This window comes from Rhinopithecus roxellana, chromosome 21 (assembly GCF_007565055.1).
Source record: "Rhinopithecus roxellana isolate Shanxi Qingling chromosome 21, ASM756505v1, whole genome shotgun sequence".
Lineage (NCBI taxonomy): Eukaryota > Metazoa > Chordata > Mammalia > Primates > Cercopithecidae > Rhinopithecus > Rhinopithecus roxellana.
This window is the reverse complement of record NC_044569.1, coordinates 46,949,077-46,972,107: the sequence shown is the minus strand read 5'-3', so window position 1 is coordinate 46,972,107 and position 23,031 is coordinate 46,949,077. Positions and strand designations below refer to the sequence as shown.

General features: G+C 41.4%; 1 protein-coding gene across 1 annotated transcript in view; it reads left to right on the top strand.

The window, feature by feature from the left end:
* The first annotated feature begins 946 nt into the window (after nucleotides 1-946).
* ME2 (malic enzyme 2) overlaps nucleotides 947-23,031 on the top strand; it is a 68,603-nt gene continuing 46,518 nt past the window's right edge. The window contains exons 1-2 of the mRNA XM_010376782.2: nucleotides 947-1,664; nucleotides 19,774-19,893. Of these exons, the coding sequence (XP_010375084.1) occupies nucleotides 19,786-19,893 (108 nt within the window). The 5' untranslated portion in view covers nucleotides 947-1,664; nucleotides 19,774-19,785. The remainder of the gene's footprint in view (nucleotides 1,665-19,773; nucleotides 19,894-23,031) is intronic.

Sequence of the window (23,031 nt, the reverse complement as noted above, 5' to 3'; positions counted from 1 at the left end):
TTGTGGAATGATCAAATTAGGCTAACATCCATTACCTCACATACTTATTTATTTTTGGTGAGACTATTTAAAAATCTACTCTTTTAGCCATTGTGAAATATACATTATGAACTATAGTCACCACGCTGTGCGGTATTTCTAAAACTTACTCCTAACTAAAACGTTTTACCTTTTGACCAACATCTCCCCATTTCCCGTCCACCCCCCCCCCCCAACTGTCTTTCAAAGACAAAAGAATTTCACCTCTACTAATGAAGGGTTTATGTAGAAAGATACTTGTAATATTTCGTTTCCTTCATCCAACCTGCTGCATCTTGTAAGTTCCTGGCAAGCAGGGTTACTTTAGGTCATGCATATTTATAACTTCTCCACGCCTGCGGTGGTTATTATAGCAACCACACCTATGGGTTATCACCTAACTGGAGTTTCCGCCCCACCCTTCAATATTCAGAGAGGGGCGGCTGCCCCAGATTTTACATAATTGTCAGAGTTTAGGAGGGAGCAATTCAATCTTCTCTACTTCCACTCCATCTTCTTAATCCTACATTTCCAACACTTTTAATTTTATTCTGCCTTGCCTCTTTTTTATATTTTACATCTTATTTTTGAAATTGACATTACCTTGCCTTGTTTTAAGAGTACACGAACTCATTACAGTAAAGAGTTTTGGGTGATAACATTTTCTGAAATAAGGGTGAAGAAATATCCTCCCATGTCACAACCGTTGCGGGGGCGGGGATATGGATGTAGGAAGGTACGGTCCCTGCTGCTTTCAAGGACAAGACAATTAAGTGTTCCAGTGCTTTTCTGAGGCAGAACATTGAACATCTATTTATGGTGACTGTGACAGTGAAGGTGATTGGTAAATTCCCCGCAGGCCAATAATCTTGCCAGCAGCCACGAGGAGTGGCAAAGAATTCTGCAGAAGAGCAAGTCCTCCGCACACAAAACAGCTCGGAAAGTGAAAGCGTCGCTAAAGTGCGGAAGCCTCACATTTCCTGGGTGTTCCTTCTCCTTCCTTTGCCGTGTCCTGCCCTCCCGTCCTCCCCCTTCCCCTGTGGCTCAGGCAGCACTGACCCCAACTCCCAGCTTCCCTGGCCTCGGCGGGTTTGAAGACTAGGACTCCAGGGCCGGGAGTGCTGGGGGCGCGGTCGGCCAGCCCCGGCTTCCTTCAGGGAGCGGCGGAGTTCCTCCTCCTACTCTGCACTGCACTTCTCACACCCTCAGCATCGCGTTCACGAAGGCGTCCGCCCCCCCCCCCCCCCCCCCCCCCGCCCCCAGAACCGTAACCTCCAGGAGCCGAGTTGAGGAAGGCGCTGAGGGCAGGAACCCCAGCGCCGGCCGCTAAGCCTCCAGACGGAGTCCGCCCCTCAGGCCGGTTCCTGCCTCCCATTGGCCCGCGAACCCGTCCGTCTCCGCCGTGGGACGCGCCTTCCCTGCCCCGCGCCTGGCCGGCTCCGCTCGCCCTCCTCTCACCCCGCCGCTCTTCGGGCTACCTCGGGGTGTGGGGCCGCCCGCGCCTGTGCGAGCCTGAGCTGGCGGCGGCTCCGGTGGGCTCGCAGAAGGGGAGGGCCAGGCGGCGCGGGAGCTGAGCATCGCCAGGGCGGGCGGCAGGGCGCAGCCTCTCCGCCGGCAGCACCACCTGTCGCGGCGCGAGACCTCTGGTAAGGCCCGGCGAGGTGGGGCCCGGGTGGGGGTCCGGGAGAGGAGCGGGCGCCGGCCTCCCCTGGCCCGGCCCGGAGAGCCCAGCGCTGCCGCGCCTCCGGACTCCGCGCGTGCGGCCCCAGCTGGTCCCGGCCTGGCGGTGGGGGCTGGGGGAAGGGAAGCCGCCCGCGGAGTCTGCGCTGAGGGCGAGAGACCGGCTGCGTCGCGGCTACCCGGGTTCCAGCGACCGCGGCTCATCCCTGCGCGCGATTTCCAGGTCCCTCCGCACGCTGACGCCGGGGCGCCCCCGTCTCGCCCGGGAGCGAGGCCCTGGGCCTCCCAAACGCCAGCATCTCTTTCTCGCTCTTTCTGCACCCCTCCACAGAAGGACTTTTGTGGCTGGAAACTCCTTTGGCAAGTCTATCTCCTTTATTCAGTGGGGCCGAGTTAACGGCAGGAGTTAGGCTGTGTGTGTGGCTCCTCCCTTTAAAAAAAAGACTTGCTGCGGGCTAGAGAGTTGTAAGATTGGACTGATTTTGTCTATTCTTATGAAATGCCATCTGTGAATCGGGATTGGCACGTGTTTCTTCCACGCTGGAGATAACTATCTCTGCATATGGTGTTACCTAGGTGGTCCTAGGTTTCTACTTTCTTTTTTGGTTCCAGAGATAATTCTAGAAAATTTATGTTGCTTGTGGTGAAAAGCGTGATCAAATTAACATGTGCTTTCTTACAAAACGTTTTATCGTCTTCTGTCTGTGGATTTACCTTCCTGATGCTTGTGGCTGTCACCTCTAAGCGAAGCGGTTAATAGCATTGCTATTTCTGTTAGTGTTGCAGTTGATAACGATAGCAATAATAGCATGTGTTAATTGCTGGTGACAGGCAGAGCGCTAGTTTCTACACGGATTATCTCAAAATAACCCTTTTGAGGTTGATACTGTTACTGTCTCCAGTTTACAAACCAGGAAACTAAGGTTTATGTAGGTTAAGTAACTTGTCCAAGACCACAGTTTTAACGTGACAAAGCCTGGATTCAAACTCAAGTGGTCTAACTTCATAGCTGCATCCTCCACCCCCACTCCCATAAACGTGTATGTTCCTTAAGCATTGCTCATGTTGTTAAGCTAATTGCGATATTGTACCCATGATTTTGATTTTCAATTTACAAATATTCTGTTAGATGAGAGAAACAGTTGTTTTTAAAAACATACATATAGGCCGTTCGCGGTGGCTCACGCCTGTAATCCAGCACTTTGGGAAGCCGACATGGGTGGATCACCTGAGGGCAGCTAATTTTTGTAATTATAATAGAGACGGGATTTCACCATATTGGCCAGGCTGGTCTCGAGTTCCTGACTTCAAGTGATCTACCCACCTTGACCTTCCAAAGTGCTGGGATTACAGGCGTGAGCGACCGCGCCTGGCTCCCAGTATGACTTTTATCATGCATTAATAGCAAATGTTGGGCTATGCTTCTGTAGAAATATTCTCTTGAGAATAATATATTTATGCTTAATAGCTATTCCTGAGAACTGCTTATGGGTGACACTCTTAGAGGGTGTTTGTATGTTTTTGTCTTTTAATATATTTATGAAAGCAAAATATTCATAAAGGAAAAAACCCATTTACCATTTGGGAACTTCTTTTGTAAAATTAAAAACTTCTAGTTATATATGTATAATTTGTATATTAAGTTAAAAACTCTAATTTATTTTGGTGAATTTCAGACAAACTAGACATATTTTATTTTCTTTAAGACGGAATTTCGCTCTTGTTGCCCAGGCTGGAGTGCAGGGTTGGTGATTTCCGCTCACTGCAACCTCCGCCTTCCGCCTTCAAGCGCTTCTGCTGCATCAGCCTCCCTGGTAGCTGGGACTACAGGCATGCGCCACCACGCCCGGCTAATTGTGTGTGTGTGTGTGTGTGTGTGTGTGTGTGTGTGTATTTTTAGTAGAGACGGGGTTTCACCATGTTTTTCAGACTGGTCTCGAACTGCTGACCTCAACTGATCCACCTCCTTCGGCCTCCCAAAGTTTTGGGATTACAGGCGTGAGCCATATTTTGAAACACAAATAACATTAAAACCTATATTTACTAGGGATTAATGTTAGAGGACAAAATTCACACTAAATAAAAATTACATTGACTTTATAAAAAGATAACTTTTATTAGAAATTATTTTATTTGAAAGTTACCATTTTGATTTTATGGCAGCATATTATACCTCCTTTGATCAATATGTACAGATTTCAAAAGTGATAAAAAATATATTGATTCTGTATATACTTGTTTAGGATGACATTTAATGTTGCCTGTATCTGTATGCCATCCAAATTCTCATTCTTGACTTAGAGATTTGATTTGAAATATTTTAAATAAATATTAATCATGATTTTCCTTTTAGTCTCATATTAATTTCATCATTAAAAGATGTTGATGCAGAAACTAGCAGGCATTTAGAAGGCACCTTGTGACCACTTTAGTCTATAACTGCTAATAGTAATGCTTATAACTAGCTTCTAGAGCACCTAGAGGGCATTGTGATAAGCATCTTAAATAGATTATCTAATTTAAATCTTAAAACAGCCTATTAAATAGATCTTGTGGTTTAATGTTCCCATTTTACTCATGAGAAAATGCAAATCGGGAAGGTTGTGACTTACTCAGCATCACAGAGCTAGTAAATGGCAAAGCCAGGATTTATTTTGTTTTGCTTTGTTTTGTTTTTGTTTTGGAGACAGGGTCTCACTCTAACCGAGGCTGAAGTGCCCTGGTGCTATTATGGCTCACTGCAACCTCAACCTCCCATGCTCAAGCCATCCTCCTGCCTCAGCCTCTGAAGTAGCCGGGACTACAGGCGCATGCCACTATCCCCAGTTAATTTTTGAATTTTTCATAGAAATGAGGTTTTGTCATGTTGCCCAAGCTGACCTGGAACTCTTCAGCTCAAGCAACCCACCCTCCTTGGCCTCCCAAAGTGCTGGGGATTACAGGTGTTAGCCACAGGATTTAAATTCAGGCAGTTTGACTCCAGAACTCGCCCTTTGACCACTCTGCTAGACTATTTGGTATGGGTTTTATTAAGCAAACTTTTAAGTCAAGTAGTCAAGCTCTTTATAGTGATACTATTGTAAAACTCTAAGGACTATATTAATAATATGTATATCAACATTACTACACAGAATTCTGCAAGTTTCCCTTCCCCCACTTTATTGATGAGAAAAATGAGACATCTAAGTCAATGGCTTCCAGACTTTTGGACTTAGTGGACAAATGAAAAACTGTATGTGTGGGGGACAATTGGGACCAGACGTAAGATCTCCAACTTTTAGTTATGTCAAGGTTAAGAACCTTCTTAAAAACTACTGCAATCTGGTTGGGCGCAGTGGTTCATGTCTGTAATCCCAGCACTTTGGGAGCCAGAGGTGGGCGGATCACTTGATGTCAGGAGTTCGAGATCAGCCTGACCAACGTGGTGAAACCCCGTCTCTACTAAAAACACAAAAATTGGCTGGACGTGTTAGCACACACCTGTAATCCCAGCTACTCAGTAGGCTGAGGCAGGAGAATCGCTTGAACCTGAGAGCCTGAGGTTGCAGTGAGCCGAGATCATACCACTGTACTCCAGCCTGGGCGACAGTGATTTTTGAGACTCTGTCTCAAAAAAACAAACAAAAAACCTACTGCAATCTACTGTCCTGATCCTTTCCTTTAAAAAGGGACATTTTTATCCACCACAAAGGTAGGAAGGTCATAATTACAACATAAAAACAGAATAATATTAAAAAAAACTATATTACGTTGTGTTAGTTTTTCCTCATTTGGTCATAGACCAGTCAAAAACATGTCCCAAACTAACACCAATTCAGAGACCATTTGGGAATGCCTGGGTGACACAACTGATTCTGAACTGGTAATTAGCTGAGTCCAGTCCAGATTCACTCTCCAGTCTGTCTGACCGCAAAGCCTGTGCTCGTTGCCCTGTCATGAGCTCTTTCTAGTGAACAGTGTCTAGGGTTTTGGTCTCCTGTGAACAGTCTTTCTCAGGTGTTGACTGTTTCCTTCTCCCCCCCAGGTAGGGGACCAGGGAGAATAGTCTCCAACAGCCAATGTCTTCACAGCTTTAGTCCCAGTGCAGTTTATAAATACCACCCAGAGGGTGAGTTCCACTGCCTCCCTGTTTGAAGTAGTTCTTTTGTCTGTGCTTACTCATGGAAAGGGCAAGGCAGTGGCCATACCAGGGCAGGAAACCCCAGGCATATTCCAGTATTCAAGAAACTCTCCGGCCAAATATAGTGGCTCACACGTGTAATTCCAGCACTTTGGGAGGCCGAGGCAGATGGATCACCTGAGCTCAGGAGTTCGAGACCAGCCTGGCCAACATGGTGAAACCCCGTCTCTACTAAAAATACAAAAAATTAGCCAGGCATGGTGGCGGGTGCCTGTAATCTTAACTACTCGGGAGGCTGAGGCAGGAGAATTGCTTGACCCAGGAGGTGGAGGTTGCAGTGAGCCAAGATCGCGCCATTACACTCCAGCCTGGGTGACAGAGGAAGACTCTGTCTAAAAAACAAAAGAAAGAAACTCCGGTGAATAGCTTGATTTTACTTAGTTATTCAAAATTAGAATCCCCGCCTTCTTTTATTTCCTGTTTTTACTTCCCTCGCTCCTGTAGTTCTCCTTCTGTCATCTTTGTGTAACGTAAGGAGTTAGGTGTGTGTCTTCCGCGTTCTGTCTTGTCTCCAGCAGATATTAAGCCCACCTGTCTGTTTCTCTCTGTAAGTGTTCTAAGTTCTGATTTCTGCAAAGATTGGTTTTTTCCTTAAGTTGTTTTTTTACTTATGCCTACTAAAGACACTGTTAAAATTACTTTTATATTTTATTTTACTCTATCACTTGCTAATAAAATTAAGTTCTCTAATACTTTGAATAATATGTTTTATCTTTATAATACTCTTTTGCATATATTCTCTTATTTGATCATCACAGTTTTCTATGAGGTAGATTTGAGAGGTGATGTTGTCTTTATATACAAGCCAAATTCATTATTTTATTTATTTATTTTGAGACAGAGTCTCACTCTGTCACCAGGCTGGAGTGCAGTGGCACAATCTCTGCTCACTGCAACCTCCACCTCCTGGGTTCAAGCAATTCTCCTGCCTCAGCCTCCCAAGTCACGGGGACTACAGGCACGCACCACCTCACCTGGCTAATTTTTGTACTTTTAGTAGAGATGGGGTTTCACCATGTTGGCCAGGATGGCCTCAATCTCTTGATGTCGTAATCTGTCCACCTTTGCCTCCCAAAGTGCTGGGATTACAGGCATGAGCCACTGTGCTGGGTCCAAATTCATTGTTTGATAGGAACAAGATTTTAACTAGGAGTTGAAAATAGAAGATTTCATATATCAGAAACCTGATCTTAACTGATGATTCCAAAATGCATTTTTTTGGGGATTGCCTTTGATTCAAAATAAAATGTATTCCATACCATTTTAGATTTACCTAGTTTGCAGTACTAATCACCAAAGTGTGTGTGTGTGTGTGTGTGTGTGTGTGTGTTTGAAATGGAGTTTCACTCTTGTTGCCCAGGCTGGAGTGCAGTGGCACAATCTCTGCTCACTGCAGCCTCCGCCTCTCAGGTTCAAGCGATTCTCCCACCTCAGCCTCCTGAGAAGCAAGGATTACAGGTGCCCGTCACCACACCCAGCTAATTTTTTTGTATTTTTAGTAGAGACAGGATTTTGCTGTGTTGTGCCCAGTCTGGTCCTGAACTCCTGGTCTCAGGCAATCTGCCTGCCTCAACCTCCCAAAGTGCTGGGATTTCAGGCTTGAGCCACGACGCCAGGCCCAAAGTTGTAACTGTAGTAAATAATGCTATCTTTCCCGGAAGAGCCACACAAACATATGATGAATTACTTTAGAACTTCTTTTTAGCTGGATGTGGTGGCTCATGCCTGTAATCCCAGCAACTCACGGGCTGAGGTGGGAAGATTGCTTGAGGCCAAGAGTTCAAGACCAGCCTGGGCAACATAGCGAGATGCCAGCTCTACAAAATATTAAAATCAGCCAGGTACAGTGGTTTGTGCCTGTAGTCCCAACTACTTGGGAGACTAAAGCAGGTGAATCATTTGAGCCAGGAGTTCAAGACTGCAGCGAGCTATGATTATATAACTGTACTCCAGCCTGAGTGACAGTGAGATACTATCTCTAAAAAAAACCAAAAACCAAAAAACAAAACAAAAAAAAAACCACTTTTTTTAAATGACAATTTTTAAAATTTAAATAGGTTTTTTTCGCCACTTAGCAGAGTATCAACCATCCCAATTTTGTTAATAATACTTTTGTCGCCATGTTGGGGATTCTGGGGAGAAAGCTACTTGGTGTGCATATTTTTAACACTGTGCTGATATAATTAACATTATTAGTAATTTGATACTGATTAATTTTAAAAGTGTAGAAACATGATGTATATAGAATTTGTACTTGTAGAACCAACTGCTGGTACTTTCTGGAGTACGCTAATAAATGGAAATAAAGTGACATGGACCTTTCATGCAACATAATCCTGAAACGATGTATAAAAGTCAAATTTGAGTAACTTGAAATTTAAAAATAGCCTGAAAAATCTTGCTATTTAAAGAAATCCAGTGAAGAATTCTCTTATATAGCTAATTCTCTCTCTTAAAAGTAAAATCAACGGAGTTTGCTCAAAGCAGGCTCTACCACTGTTTCTTCTTCTGGATTGTACGTATTTAATAGATATCAATTATTAGATTCAGAAAGTGAAGATATAAGTACACAATGCTGGTTCTATATATATGTGTGTGTGTGTGTGTGTGTGTGTGTGTGTGTGTGTACCCCTACAAATTTAAAATTTTTAAGAAAGGAACACTTGGGAAGCCTATACAGATATATGTCTATTTTTTAATTTAAAATTGAGAAAGGGTGAGTTAGATTTTGTTCTGAGATGGAGTCTCACTCTGTTGCCTAGGCTGGAGTGCAGTGGCATGATCTCGGCTCACTATAACCTCCACCTCCCTGGTTCAAGCGATTCTGATGCCTCAGCATCCTGAGTAGCTGGGATTATAAGAATGCACCACCCTGCCCGGCTAATTTTTGAATTTTTAGTAGAGGTGAGTTTTCACCACGTTGGCCAGGCTGGTCTTGAACTCCTGACCTCAAGTGATGCGCTCGCCTCAGCCTCCCAAAGTGCTGGGATTACAGGTGTGAGCCACTGCACCTGGCCAAGTTCTTTTTCTTGGTTTTGTTTATGTTTATAGTTCTTTTAAAAAGCACAAAGGTGAGCTTTATATAGGACTTTATAACTTACTGGTAATAGAACATTAACAGAATATATTGCATGGTGGTGATTTAATAGATTCTGTTGAATGCTTTTGATGTTTACCTAAAGAAAACCAAATCTGGCTGGATGCAGCGGCTCACACCTGTAATCTCGGCACTTTGGGAAGCCAAGGCTGGCAGATTGCTTGAGGCCAGGAGTTTGAGACCAGCCTGGGCAACATAAAGAGACCCTATCTCTACCAAAAATACAAAAAAATTAGCCGGGCATGGTTGTGTGTGCCTGTAGTCCCAGCTACTTGGGAGGCTGAGGCAGGAGAATCACTTGAATCTAGGAGACAGAGGCTGCAGTGAGCCGAGATCGTGCCACTGCACTCCAGCCTGGGTGACAGCGAGACTCTGTCTCAAAAAGGAAAAGGAAAACCAAATCTGATGGTGTAAGTTTCATAGAGGCTAAAAAAGCATGGATTCCTGTAGTGTTAAGTAGGATTATGAGAGTAATACTAAACGTAGGCTTCATTCCAGCCGTGGCGTGTGGTAGGTGCTCAACAGATGAGTAAATAATTATGATACAGGTTTAAAGTGAATCAACTTCCAGTTTAAAGTGATCAATTAGTCACATGCCGGAATCTCCCTTTCTTGCTCTAAAAACACAGAGATGGTAAGTAAAATTGAAACAACACAGAGCCAAGTTTGAAAGCAAGAGAGAAATCTCCACATGCAGGAGTGAAGAAAGAACCTATAGCAGTGAGCTTGATTGAAGACAAATGTTCCATGGGTAGACAGGGAAGAAATACAGTACATAAATACTACTTAGGGTTTGAAGTGTTTATTGCTGGCCAGGAGATGGAAACTGAGTTCCCAAGGCCTGTTCAACATTCAGAACCAAAATTAGACATATATTGGGAAGCTGAGAATGGGGAAATACTTTTCTCTCCATGAATGAAGACTGTATCCTCACTGGGGTTGAGACAAGAGTTAAACCATCCATCCCACACCATAAGTAGAATCCTAAGCTTCAACTTGTTTGAATTTGACTTTGGAATTCTACCCGAGGTATGTAACCATCTAACACAGAAACTAACATGGAAACTAGTTTTAGCCTGTAAACCCTCTAGATTTCATAGAGAGGCAAACTTACAACTGCCACCGAGGGTTGATTTCCACAACACACAACATGTATGGGACCACCATGAAAGATTGCTCTTATTTTTTTTAAAAGTGAGCTTACAGACAAAAATTATGCCATTGAAAGATATATTCAGGCACTAAAGACATTAGAAAAGGTCTTTAAATATTTAGGCCAGGCGCGGTGGCTCGTCTGTAATCCCAGCACTTTGGGAGGCCGAGATGGGCGGATCACGAGGTCAGGAGATTGAGACCATCCTGGCTAACCCGGTGAAACCCCGTCTCTACTAAAAAAAAAAAATACAAAAAACTAGCCAGGCTAGGTGGCGGATGCCTGTAGTCCCAGCTACTTGGGAGGCTGAGGCAGGAGAATGGCGTAAACCCGGGAGGCAGAGCTTGCAGTGAGCTGAGATCTGGCCACTGCACTCCAGCCTGGGCGACAGAGCGAGACTCCGTCTCAAAAAAATAAAAAATATAAATAAATAAATAAATAAATAAATAAATATCTATTTAATGAGGTCAGAATTTAAAGTTATGAAGCATGAACTGGTGACTGTAAAACAGAACCAAATAGAAATATAGACATAAAATAATTGAAGTGAAAAAACGGAATATCAAAAATAGATAACTAAAGAGCTAGATAAGAAGTTAGATGGTGGATAAATTGCTTAATCAAGAAATGAGGCCGGGTTCAGTGGCTTACGCCTGTAACCATAATACTTTGGGAGGTTGAGGCTGGCAGATCACTTGAGCCCAGGAGTTGGAAACCAGCCTGGGCAAAATGGTGAAACTCTTTCTCTACCAAAAAAAAAAAAAAAACCTACAAAAATTAGCTGGGCATGGTGGCACATGCCTGTCATCCCAGCTACTTGACAGGCTGAGGTGGGAGGATTGCTTGAGCCCCTGAAGTCAAGGCTGCAGTGAGCTGTGATCATGCTACTGCACTCTAGCCTGGGCGACAAAGCAAGATCCTGTCTCAAAATAAAAGAAAATAAATGAAATGAAATTTTGTCTTTAAAAATGGAATTTAGAAAGGAATGGGAGGGAATACATTTATGAAACAAAAGCAATATAACCAAAGGCTCAGAAGCTGAAAAATTTGGAAGAGGAAGGGAAAGCAAATAAAAACCCTGGACTACCACTAATAAGCTGAGTGATACTGGACTGTCCATTTCTATCTCTGGGCTTTAGGTTTTTTTTCATTTAAATTAAGATATTTAAACTAGGTGATGTCTAAGACTCGTGATCACTATAATTGTGATTCAAGAAAAATCTATGTAAATCTAATTAGAATAAAGCACTAGTTTAAGATTTATGTACTTGGTAATATATACTGTTTTAGGAAGGAAGCTCTATAAAGGGTATCAGGGTCATAAAGATGTATTAAATAGTGTGGCATTGTACTGAATATATTGATCTTCCCAATTCTGTCACAGAGCTCCTCCAACCCTTGGATTTCCTGAATGATAGGAGTGTCTTTAAAAAAATGTTTTTAACTGATGCATAATAGATGTACATAGTTTCAGGGTACATGTGATAATTTAATATATTCATATAATTTGTAAAGATCAAGTCAGTGTATTTTGGATATCCATCACTTTCAATATTTGTATTTATGCTAGAAACATTCTTTTAACTATTTTAAAATGTACAGTAGATTATTATAAACTATAGTCACCTTACTGATCTAACACTAGGTCTTATTCCTTCTGTCAAGCTGTATATTTGTATCCATTAATCCCCTCCCCCCTATGATAGGCATGTTTTTTGTCATAATAATCCCCTTTTGATCACACCTGAGTGTATGCTAGTCACATGAGGTGACTCTACTCTGCCTAGGTAGAGCCCCTAGGGAGCCTCAGGATAGGGCTGATCACTAGAAAGACCAAGTGATTAGAGGGTTAGAACTTTCAGCCCTATCCATGAGCTTTGGGGAAGGGGGTGCTGCACATTAAGCTCTATAAAACTCTTGAACAACAAGATTTGATGAGCTTCTGGGTTGCTGAATACATGGTGCTGGGAGAGTGGCCTGTCCATAGAGGGCATGGAAGCCCTGTATCCCCTTGCCCCCAATACGTTGCCATCTACATCTCTTTATCTGGCTCTTCATCTGTATCCTTTGTAATAAAGGGGGATCTTTTTGAAGATGTATTAGAATAAAGCAATTTACCACGGATAATAAGACTTAAAAATGGGCCATGATTAAAGACTTGATAAGAGTTCATAATAATAATGATACAATTGACAAGGAAATTTAGTTATTTCTGTGACATACAACAGTTTAGCATTAGAATTATGACTGACAACATTTCCTAAGACGTATCAGATTTCCAGGAAATCTCATGCAGTTTTGGAACACATATTGACCTGTTCATGTTAATGCGACTCTAGGAAATGGTTTAACATTATTCTTATTTGATAATGCTTCCCATATAATTTAACATGCCCAATAAGCCTAATATGTTTCGCTTGGGCTTCCACGGGCCCTTTTGGAATGTCCAAGAATTGGTTTAAGGTCAAAAAGGCATAATTTGGAATTTGAAATTTGATTTGGTGATAGTTTTAGAGATTTCAGGAAATCAAGAATCCTCACTCTTTGATAGAAAAGCAACCCCATTTTCCAAAAAAATCAAAAGGCTCAATAAAGACAGCATGATGCAAACAGAATGTTTCTTCTATTTTGCAACCTACTCAAAAGGCAAACTACAGTCTTTTGTTAGTTTTTTTATTAATACTACACAAAAATCTTGTTCAGAAGAGAAAACCAAATTCAATATATTATTATTATTATTTTTCCTTTGTTATACTTTTTGTGGAGACAAAGTCTTACTATGTTGCCCAGGCTAGTCTCGAATTCCTGAACTCAAGTGATCCACCCATCTCAGCCTCCCAAAGTGCTGGGATTCCAGGCATGCACCACTGTGCAGGGCCTCAATGTATTACTATTAAAGTGAATTTTAATAAAGCCTTATAAACAAATTCAATCTCAGTCAACTTTGACCACACAAGATAAGATTTCTGTAAATTTTTTGCAACTACTTACAAAATTATTTCAGGTTTTTTTCTTCTCTAACTTGTTTTATCAATTTAGTTTTACCTATATCATTTTTTTCCTTCGTTATGAAACTTTTAAATAACCTCTAAACTAGACGGAATTACTTTTTTAAACAAAAAACACATCTTTTGTCTTTCTTATAACCGTCCTCACCAAAAAGCATCCTGCCTTTCTTGTAAAATAATTTTCTTTATATCTAGTTGTTTTAATTACATATATTGCAATTTTGACTCTTACTAATTTCCAGTATAAAACCTAGCAGGAAGCAATTTTAATTGCTGTGTACCAGGTACAGAGTCCTGGACAGAGCTATTAAAACTACGTCTGTCTGGGGGACCCAACCCCTTCTAGCATGGCCAGGAGGCACTGCTGGATCAGGAGGGCAGGACCATATATAGGGCCTGGCTCTGCCCTGCAGCTGGTGGCCCAGGTACTGAAGATAAACGTATGTACCTGGGCCTCACCATGGTCACCTGTGTAGACTGCAAAATGTAAAGGCTCAAAACCAAAAATGTAAGTTCAGACAAATCGAAGAAATATTAAAAATATCTCAGGAGCAACAGTTTGATGACCTTAAAATAATGAAGAAGAAACTGTGTAAATCTGACCAGTAGACCCAAGGCAAAAATGTCTGAATTATATTTAATACTGACAATTTTGAGACATTCCTATTTTATTTTACCAACAATTTTTAAACTAGCTTTAGTTCAAATAGAATTTAAGCTTTTTCAAGAAGGAGTTTGGATAGGTCAGAGGAGACACCGAGGAAGGTTAATCTAAACTACCAGACTACAAGGTGGAGTGGTCGTCTTTATAAATCCCACAGGGGATCCGAAGCAGGCAGTTTGAACATACGAAGGAGTTTTACTTTGTTGTAAATCTGAATTCTGCTTGCGATATTGCTTTTGTATCTTTTCATAAATCTCTGAAAAGATAAGAGGTCTCTGAAAAATTTTCTCATAAATACAGCCAATTAATTTATTCCATAAGCACCTAAGCCAATGAGCCTTTTTCATGGAAAGTCCCAGAGGTAACTTTGCAGGTTTAGAATACCATAGACATGAGTGACATTTTTTAAATGGCACAGATGTGTTTCCGCATGATCCCCAAAAGAATTCACTCCCACAAATAGGCTAAGATAGCAGAAGACTCTTGTTGTCATAGACAGTGATGGTGTTTGTTCATGGTGTCTCCAGTATCACACAAATTTGTGGGGGCACTAGTCACAGACCCTTTTCTCCATGACACCAGGAGGCCCACTTGGACCACCTGGAATTGGACTTACAATTCCTTTTTTTTTTTTTTTTTTTTTTTTTGAGATAGGGTCTCACTCTGTCATCAAGGCTGGAGTGCAATGGCACAATCTCGGCTCACTGCAGCCTCTGCCTCCCAGACTCATACAACCTTCCCACCTTAGCTGGTACCACAGGTGTACACTACCACACCCAGGTTAATTTTATTTTGTGTGTGTGTGTGTGTTTTGGTGGAGACGGGGTTTCACCATGTTGACCATGCTGGTCTCGAACTGCTGAACTCAAACAGTCTGCCTGCCTCACCCTCCCAAAGTGCTGGGATTACAGGGGTGAGCCACTGCACCCGGCCTGGACTCGTAATTCTTTATAGTTTCTTTACTTTCTGAAAAAATATTAACATGTTTAATCTGTTTGAAGGGTTTTGCTAACTGTAATGGCAAATCCTTCTACCTCTCCTTTTTCAAAATTTCTTGGATTTTCTCACATTCGCTCTTTCAAATATACGTTTAAGTTGAGTCTAAAGCTCCATAAAGTTCAAGGATGCAGTGAGCTATGATTGGGCCACTGCACTCCAGCCTGAGCTCAGAATGAGATCTTGTCTCTAAAAAAATAAAAAACAAAGCTCTATAAATATTCTTGGAATTTTTGTTGGAATTGCCTTAGAACTGTGTGGATTGTTTCAGGGGAAACTGATATTTTTACTGTTGACTATTCCCATCCAGAAATGGGTATTCCATCCATATATTTAGGACTTCTTTATGTCTGTTAATTTCTCTGTTGGTGTACTTCCTAGGTATTTTATACTTTGTATTAGTATTGTAAATAGAATCTTTTATCCTATTAAATATCTTACTGCTGATATAATCAGCCACTTTGCCGAAGTCTTCTTATTAGTTCTAGAATTTTTTTCAGTTGACTGTCTCAGATTTTCTAGATGGCAGTTATATCATCTGCAGCTTTAGACCTGTGTTGTAAATGGGCCCAAAATAATGCTGCTTTTTTATTCTAAGAAAAACAATTCAGTGGAATCATGAAGTGAAAAGTATAGTAAAAAATTACTCTTTAAGGCCAGGCGCGGTGGCTCACACCTGTAATCCCAACAGTTTGGGAGGCTGAGGTGGGAGGATCACAAGGTCAGGAGTTCGAAACCAGCCTGGCCAACATGGTGAAACCCCATCTCTACTAAAGATACAAAACATCAGCTGGGCATGGTGGCACATGCCTGTAATCCCAGGTACTTGGGAGGCTGGGGCCGGAGAATTGCTTGAACCCAGGAGGCGGAGGTTGCAGTGAACCAAGATCATGCCATTGCTCTCCAGCCTGGGCGATAGGGTGAGACTCCATCTCAAAAAAGAAAAAAAACCCTTTAAATTTGCTTGAATACTTGAGTTATTATAAAATAATAAGCATAAATATACAGAATAATAGTAATAAAGAGTATATATGCAAAATCGTAATTTTATAGTATTTTGAACTTAAAGCATCAAGATGGTGGCATAAATTAATTTCTAAAAAGATAACCTGAACACTTATTTTTCATCATGGTTATTTTTGCTACTGTATTGTGACTATAATAGAAATGCAGCAATGAAAAAGGATGAGGATAATGATGTAGCACCTGCTTAATGAATAAGACCATTCAGATGAGTAAAATACATAATTTCAATAATTTGTGTTACCTTTCCCCTGCAAAGTCTATCAGGAAGTTGTTAGAGTTTGATGCCTCTCCAGTAGTCAGCGTTGGTAGTTGAGGAAGTAATTTGCTTGTGTTTGACTCAAAAGGTTTGTGTAGGCTCAGCTACTGGTTATTTTTCTGTCTTACTGTCTTTTGAACAGCTCAAATATTTCTTAAAAGGGTCTCAAATCTCCTATGTGTGATTTTGTAGTTTTATTCTACTGACAGAACATATTCAGAAATTAAATCTTTTTTTAACAATACACTGAAGATTTTCTACTACTGCCTTTTCCTCTTACTCTTTCTGCTCTTCCCATTTTCTACATTCTTTGTCAGTGTTTTCTTTTTCTTTTTTCTTTTTTTTTTTTTTTTTTTTTGAGATGGAGTCTCGCTCTGTCGCCTGGGCTGGATTGCAGTGGCCGGATCTCAGCTCACTGCAAGCTCCGCCTCCTGGGTTTACGCCATTCTCCTGCCTCAGCCTCCCGAGTAGCTGGGACTACAGGCGCCTGCCACCTCGCCCGGCTCTTTTTTTTGTATTTTTTTTAGTAGAGACGGGGTTTCACCGTGTTAGCCAGGATGGTCTCGATCTCCTGACCTCGTGATCCACCCGTCTCGGCCTCCCAAAGTGCTGGGATTACAGGCTTGAGCCACCACGCCCGGCCTGTCAGTGTTTTCTTAAGGCTCACAATTAATTCTTAAATTTCTTCTTTGAAGCTGTGAACAAAACCATCCCTACTATCTTGGCCTGGCTACCTGTACAGTGTTTTTCACTTTTTTGACAAAGAGCAGGAAACCTTTTAAATCATTCACACATTATTTTCATTTATGTCCTTCATGCTTGATTATTTACAGTTTAATTGCATCAATGACTATTTAATGTGAGTGAAACATTCTTGGCAATGTTGAAGGACTTCTCACTCTGACTGCGTCATATTTAATGTCAGGCTTACCATCCATACATGGATGTGTTGATGAAACGCTAAGCCTCGTGCAGGTGGTCTTGAAACATCAAATCACACTTCATTTCAAAGGTTGGTGGATGGAATTGGTATGGGAGGCAGAAAACAACTTCAGCGTAGTTGCTTGCAAACTGGAGTGTTTCAGTGTCCAGGAATAAGTGATCATGCAACACCTTTAAAACATCCCTTTTTGGCCGGGCGTGGTGGCTCACGCCTGTAATCCCAGCACTTTAGGAGGCCGAGGCAGGTGGATCACCTGAGGTCAGGAGTTCAAGACCGGCCTGGCCAACATGGTAAAAATGTTGTTTCTACAAAAATACAGAAAAAAAAATTAGCCAGGCATGATGGCGGGTTCCTGTAATCCCAGCTACTCGGGAGGCTAAGGCAGGAGAATAGCTTGAATCCAGGAGGCAGAGGTTGTAGTGAGCTGTGATTATGCTGTTGCACTCCAGCCTGGGCGACAGAGATTCCGTCTCAAAAAAAAAAAAAAAAAAAAAAAAAAAAATCCCTTTTTTGGTTGGGCATGGTGGCTCATGCATATAATAATCCCAGCACTTTGGGAGGCTGAGGCAGGTGGATCATGAGGTCAGGAGTTCAAGACCAGCCTGGCCAATATGGTGAAACCCCATCTCTAATAAAAATATAAAAAATTTGCTGGGCGTGGTGGCATGTGCCTGTTGTCCCAGTTACCCATGAGTCTGAGGCAGGATGGCAGGATAATCCCTTGAACCTGGGAGGCGGAGGTTGCAGTGAGATGGCGCCACTGCACTCCAGCCTGGGTGACAGAGCCAGACTCTTTCTCAAAAATAAATAAGTAAATTCCCTTTTTTGAAGTTCTCACTGACCTCTGGATTGAAATATGTGTAAAAGTAATCCAGAAATCATGCTGCCACTGAACCCCCCCACCTCGTGTGTGTGTGTGTGTGTGTGTGTGTGTGTACAACACAGGCAGGATAGTTTCCTTCCTGCCTTTCGGGTCACAGGGATTTGTAACCCTTATAGTAGAGCTTGGCAAAACTTGTTGTAAAGCATAAATACACAGAATAATAGTAATAAAGAGTTTATGTTGTAACGGACCAAAAGGAGGAATGGGGAATAACTGCTTAATGGGTATAGTGTTTCTTTCTGGGGTAAAAAGATATTTTGGAATAAATAGAGGTGGTGGTTGTACGACTATAAGAATTTTCTGGCCGGGCGCAGTGGCTCAAGCCTGTAATCCCAGCACTTTGGGAGGCTGAGTCAGGCGGATCATGAGGTCAGGAAATCGAGACAATCCTGACCAACACAGTGAAACCCCTTCTCTACTAAAACTACAAAAAAATTAGCCAGGCGTGGTGGCGGGTGCCTATAGTCCCAGCTACTCAGGAGGCTGAGGCAGGAGAGTGCCGTGAACCCGGGAGGTGGAGCTTGCAGTGAGCTGAGATCGTGCCACTGCACTTCCGTCTGGGCAATAGAGCGAGACTCCATCTCAAAAACAAAAACAAAAAAAGAACTTCTGAAATGCTTCTGAATTGTTCAGTTTAAAATGGTTACTTTTATGGTATATGAGCTTCAAAAAGAAAAAAAAATCCTTATGTAAATGGTTTTGCTGCCCTGTCATGCAGATCATGGATTTCTCCACAAATAGAAATTCCGTTTAAAAAAACTTAACAGCATAATCATTGCAATGATTTGTAATGTTTAAAGAAATAAATAGGCGTTTCAAATTCTGATTTTTGGTAAGGTAATTGGTAAGCAGAAGAATCTATTATCACTAAATATTTTGGATTTAATGTATAGTTTTCTCTTTAAAAATGTCCATGTTTATGATGGATGCAATTATTTTATACATTATTTCATATAAAGTAATTATACCCAATTACTTTATATGTTTTCTTTTTTTTTTTTTTTTTTTTTTTTTTGAGACGGAGTCTTGCTCTGCCGCCCAGGCTGGAGTGCAGTGGCCGGCTCTCAGCTCACTGCAAGCTCCGCCTCCCGGGTTCACGCCATTCTCCTGTCTCAGCCTCCCGAGTAGCTGGGACTACAGGCGCCCGCCTCGTCGCCCGGCTAGTTTTTTGTATTTTTTAGTAGAGACGGGGTTTCACCGTATTAGCCAGGATGGTCTCGATCTCCTGGCCTCGTGATCCACCCGTCTCGGCCTCCCAAAGTGCTGGGATTACAGGCTTGAGCCACCGCGCCCGGCCACTTTATATGTTTTCTAGCCAATTTATATGATTTATGTATATTAAATAGCAGGTTTGCTAAGACAAAAAGTTCTACTATATTAAATTTAAACATTAAACATAGAACATTAAAATTCTAGGTCTAGATTAAGAATTAGGATAGATTTTCTTCCTCTGTGTGTGTCTCCACTTTCCTATTATTTACTTTTCTACCTTGGAGCTAAACTCTCACTCACTAAAATGAAACTCACTTTGCTATTTACTATGTTACCTTGTTTCTTAACTTCTTAATTTGTTTCTCTCACAAGTGGGAGATGCATACCTTGCCACACTTGTGTGTCTAGAAAGAGGTTAAATGTTTTTTGCAGTGTCTGATACATAGTAGGTGGTACATAAAGAGTAGCAGTGATTATTTCCCAAGAACATAAGAGTGTTGTCAGAAAAAGTAAGTTTTCACCTTCGCCTATTGTTACCTTTTTAAAACAGTTGCAGCCTATGGAAACATAAATGTGTTTTGAAAACTGATACCCGATGGACATGGAGACCTATAATATGATTCTCATCAGTGGGTTTATTTGGTTTGTTTTTTTCAGGTGAAAGAAAAGATGTTGTCCCGGTTAAGAGTAGTTTCCACCACTTGTACTTTGGCATGTCGACGTTTGCACATAAAAGAAAAAGGCAAGCCACTTATGCTGAACCCAAGAACCAACAAGGTGGTAACGTTAATACCAATGTACATTTTCTCTCTTCCTGTTAAAGGTTTGATATATTTAAGACTGATAAGGTGTGACATATTTTTGTAGCTTTATGCTAAGGCTGTTCAGAGATAGTTGTTTACATGAACTTTTTTTTTTTTTAATTTTTTTATTATACTTTAAGTTCTAGGGTACATGTGCATAACGTGCAGGTTTGTTACATATGTATACTTATGCCATGTTGGTGTGCTGCACCCATCAACTCGTCAGCACCCATCAATTCATCATTTATATCATGTATAACTCCCCAATGCAATCCCTCCCTCCTCCCCCCCTCCCCATGATAGGCCCCAGTGTGTGATGTTCCCCTTCCTGAGTCCAAGTGATCTCATTGTTCAGTTCCCACCTATGAGTGAGAACATGCGGTGTTTGGTTTTCTCTTCTTGTGATAGTTTGCTAAGAATGATGGTTTCCAGCTGCATCCATGTCCCTACAAAGGACGCAAACTCATCCTTTTTTATGGCTGCATAGTATTCCATGGTGTATATGTGCCACATTTTCTTAATCCAGTCTGTCACAGATGGACATTTGGGTTGATTCCAAGACTTTGCTATTGTGAATAGTGCTGCAATAAACATACGTGTGCATGTGTCTTTGTAGTAGAATAATTTATAATCCTTTGGGTATATACCCAGTAGTGGGATGGCTGGGTCATATGGTACATTTAGTTCTAGATCCTTGAGGAATCGCCATACTGTTTTCCATAATGGTTGAACTAGTTTACAATCCCACCAACAGTGTAAAAGTGTTCCTATTTCTCCACATCCTCTCCAACACCTGTTGTTTCCTGACTTCTTAATGATTGCCATTCTAACTGGTGTGAGATGCTATCTCATTGTGGTTTTGGTTTGCATTTCTCTGATGGTGAGTGATGATGAGCATTTTTTCATGTGTCTGTTGGCTGTATGAATGTCTTCTTTTGAGAAATGTCTGTTCATATCCTTTGCCCACTTTTTGATGGGGTTGTTTGTTTTTTTCTTGTATATTTGTTTGAGTTCTTTGTAGATTCTGGATATTAGCCCTTTGTCAGATGAGTAGGTTGCAAAAATGTTCTCCCATTCTGTAGGTTGCCTGTTCACTCTGATGGTAGTTTCTTTTGCTGTGCAGAAGCTCTTTAGTTTAATTAGATCCCATTTGTCAATTTTGGCTTTTGCTGCCGTTGCTTTTGGTGTTTTAGACATGAAGTCCTTGCCCATGCCTATGTCCTGAATGGTACCACCTAGATTTTCTTCTAGGGTTTTTATGGTATTAGGTCTAACATTTAAGTCTCTAATCCATCTTGAATTAATCTTTGTATAAGGAGTAAGGAAAGGATCCAGTTTCAGCTTTCTACTTATGGCTAGCCAATTTTCCCAGCACCATTTATTGAATAGGGAATCCTTTCCCCATTTCTTGTTTCTCTCAGGTTTGTCAAAGATCAGATGGCTGTAGATGTGTGGTATTATTTCTGGGGACTCTGTTCTCTTCCATTGGTCTATATCTCTGTTTTGGTACCAGTACCATGCTGTTTTGGTTACTGTAGCCTTGTAGTATAGTTTGAAGTCAGGTAGCATGACGCCTCCAGCTTTGTCCTTTTGACTTAGGATTGTCTTGGCAATGCGGGCTCTTTTTTGGTTCCATATGAACTTTAAAGCAGTTTTTTCCAATTCTGTGAAGAAACTCATTGGTAGCTTGATGGGGATGGCATTGAATCTATAAATAACCTTGGGGAGTATGGCCATTTTCACGATATTGATTCTTCCTATCCATGAGCATGGTATGTTCTTCCATTTGTTTGTGTCTTCTTTTATTTCACTGAGCAGTGGTTTGTAGTTCTCCTTGAAGAGGTCCTTGACATCCCTTGTAAGTTGGATTCCTAGGTATTTTATTCTCTTTGAAGCAATTGTGAATGGAAGTTCATTCCTGATTTGGCTCTCTGCTTGTCTGTTACTGATGTATAAGAATGCTTGTGATTTTTGCACATTAATTTTGTATCCTGAGACTTTGCTGAAGTTGCTTATCAGCTTAAGGAGATTTTGGGCTGAGATGATGGGGTTTTCTAAATATACAATCATGTCATCTGCAAACAGGGACAATTTGACTTCTTCTTTTCCTAACTGGATACCCTTGATTTCTTTCTCTTGCCTGATTGCCCTAGCCAGAACTTCCAACACTATGTTGAATAGGAGTGGTGAGAGAGGGCATCCCTGTCTTGTGCCAGTTTTCAAAGGGAATTTTTCCAGTTTTTGCCCATTCAGTATGATATTAGCTGTGGGTTTGTCATAAATAGCTCTTATTATTTTGAGGTACGTTCCATCAATACCGAATTTATTGAGCGTTTTTAGCATGAAGGGCTGTTGAATTTTGTCAAAAGCCTTTTCTGCATCTATTGAGATAATCATGTGGTTCTTGTCTTTGGTTCTGTTTATATGCTGGATTACGTTTACTGATTTGCGAATGTTGAACCAGCCTTGCATCCCAGGGATGAAGCCCACTTGATCATGGTGGATAAGCTTTTTGATGTGCTGCTGAATCCAGGTTTGCCAGTATTTTATTGAGGATTTTTGCATCGATGTTCATCAGGGATATTGGTCTAAAATTCTCTTTTTTTGTTGTGTCTCTGCCAGGCTTTGGTATCAGGATGATGTTGGCCTCATAAAATGAGTTAGGGAGGATTCCCTCTTTTTCTATTGATTGGAATAGTTTCAGAAGGAATGGTACCAGCTCCTCCTTGTACCTCTGGTAGAATTCAGCTGTGAATCCATCTGGTCCTGGACTTTTTTTGGTGGGTAGGCTATTAATTGTTGCCTCAATTTCAGAGCCTGCTATTGGTCTATTTAGGGATTCAACTTCTTCCTGGTTTAGTCTTGGGAGAGTGTAAGTGTCCAGGCAATTATCCATTTCTTCTAGATTTTCTAGTTGATTTGCGTAGAGGCGTTTATAGTATTCTCTGATGGTAGTTTGTATTTCTGTGGGGTTGGTGGTGATATCCCCTTTATCATTTTTTATTGTGTCTATTTGATTCCTCTCTCTTTTCTTCTTTATTAGTCTTGCTAGCAGTCTGTCAATTTTGTTGATCAATGAAACCAACTCCTGGATTCATTGATTTTTTGGAGG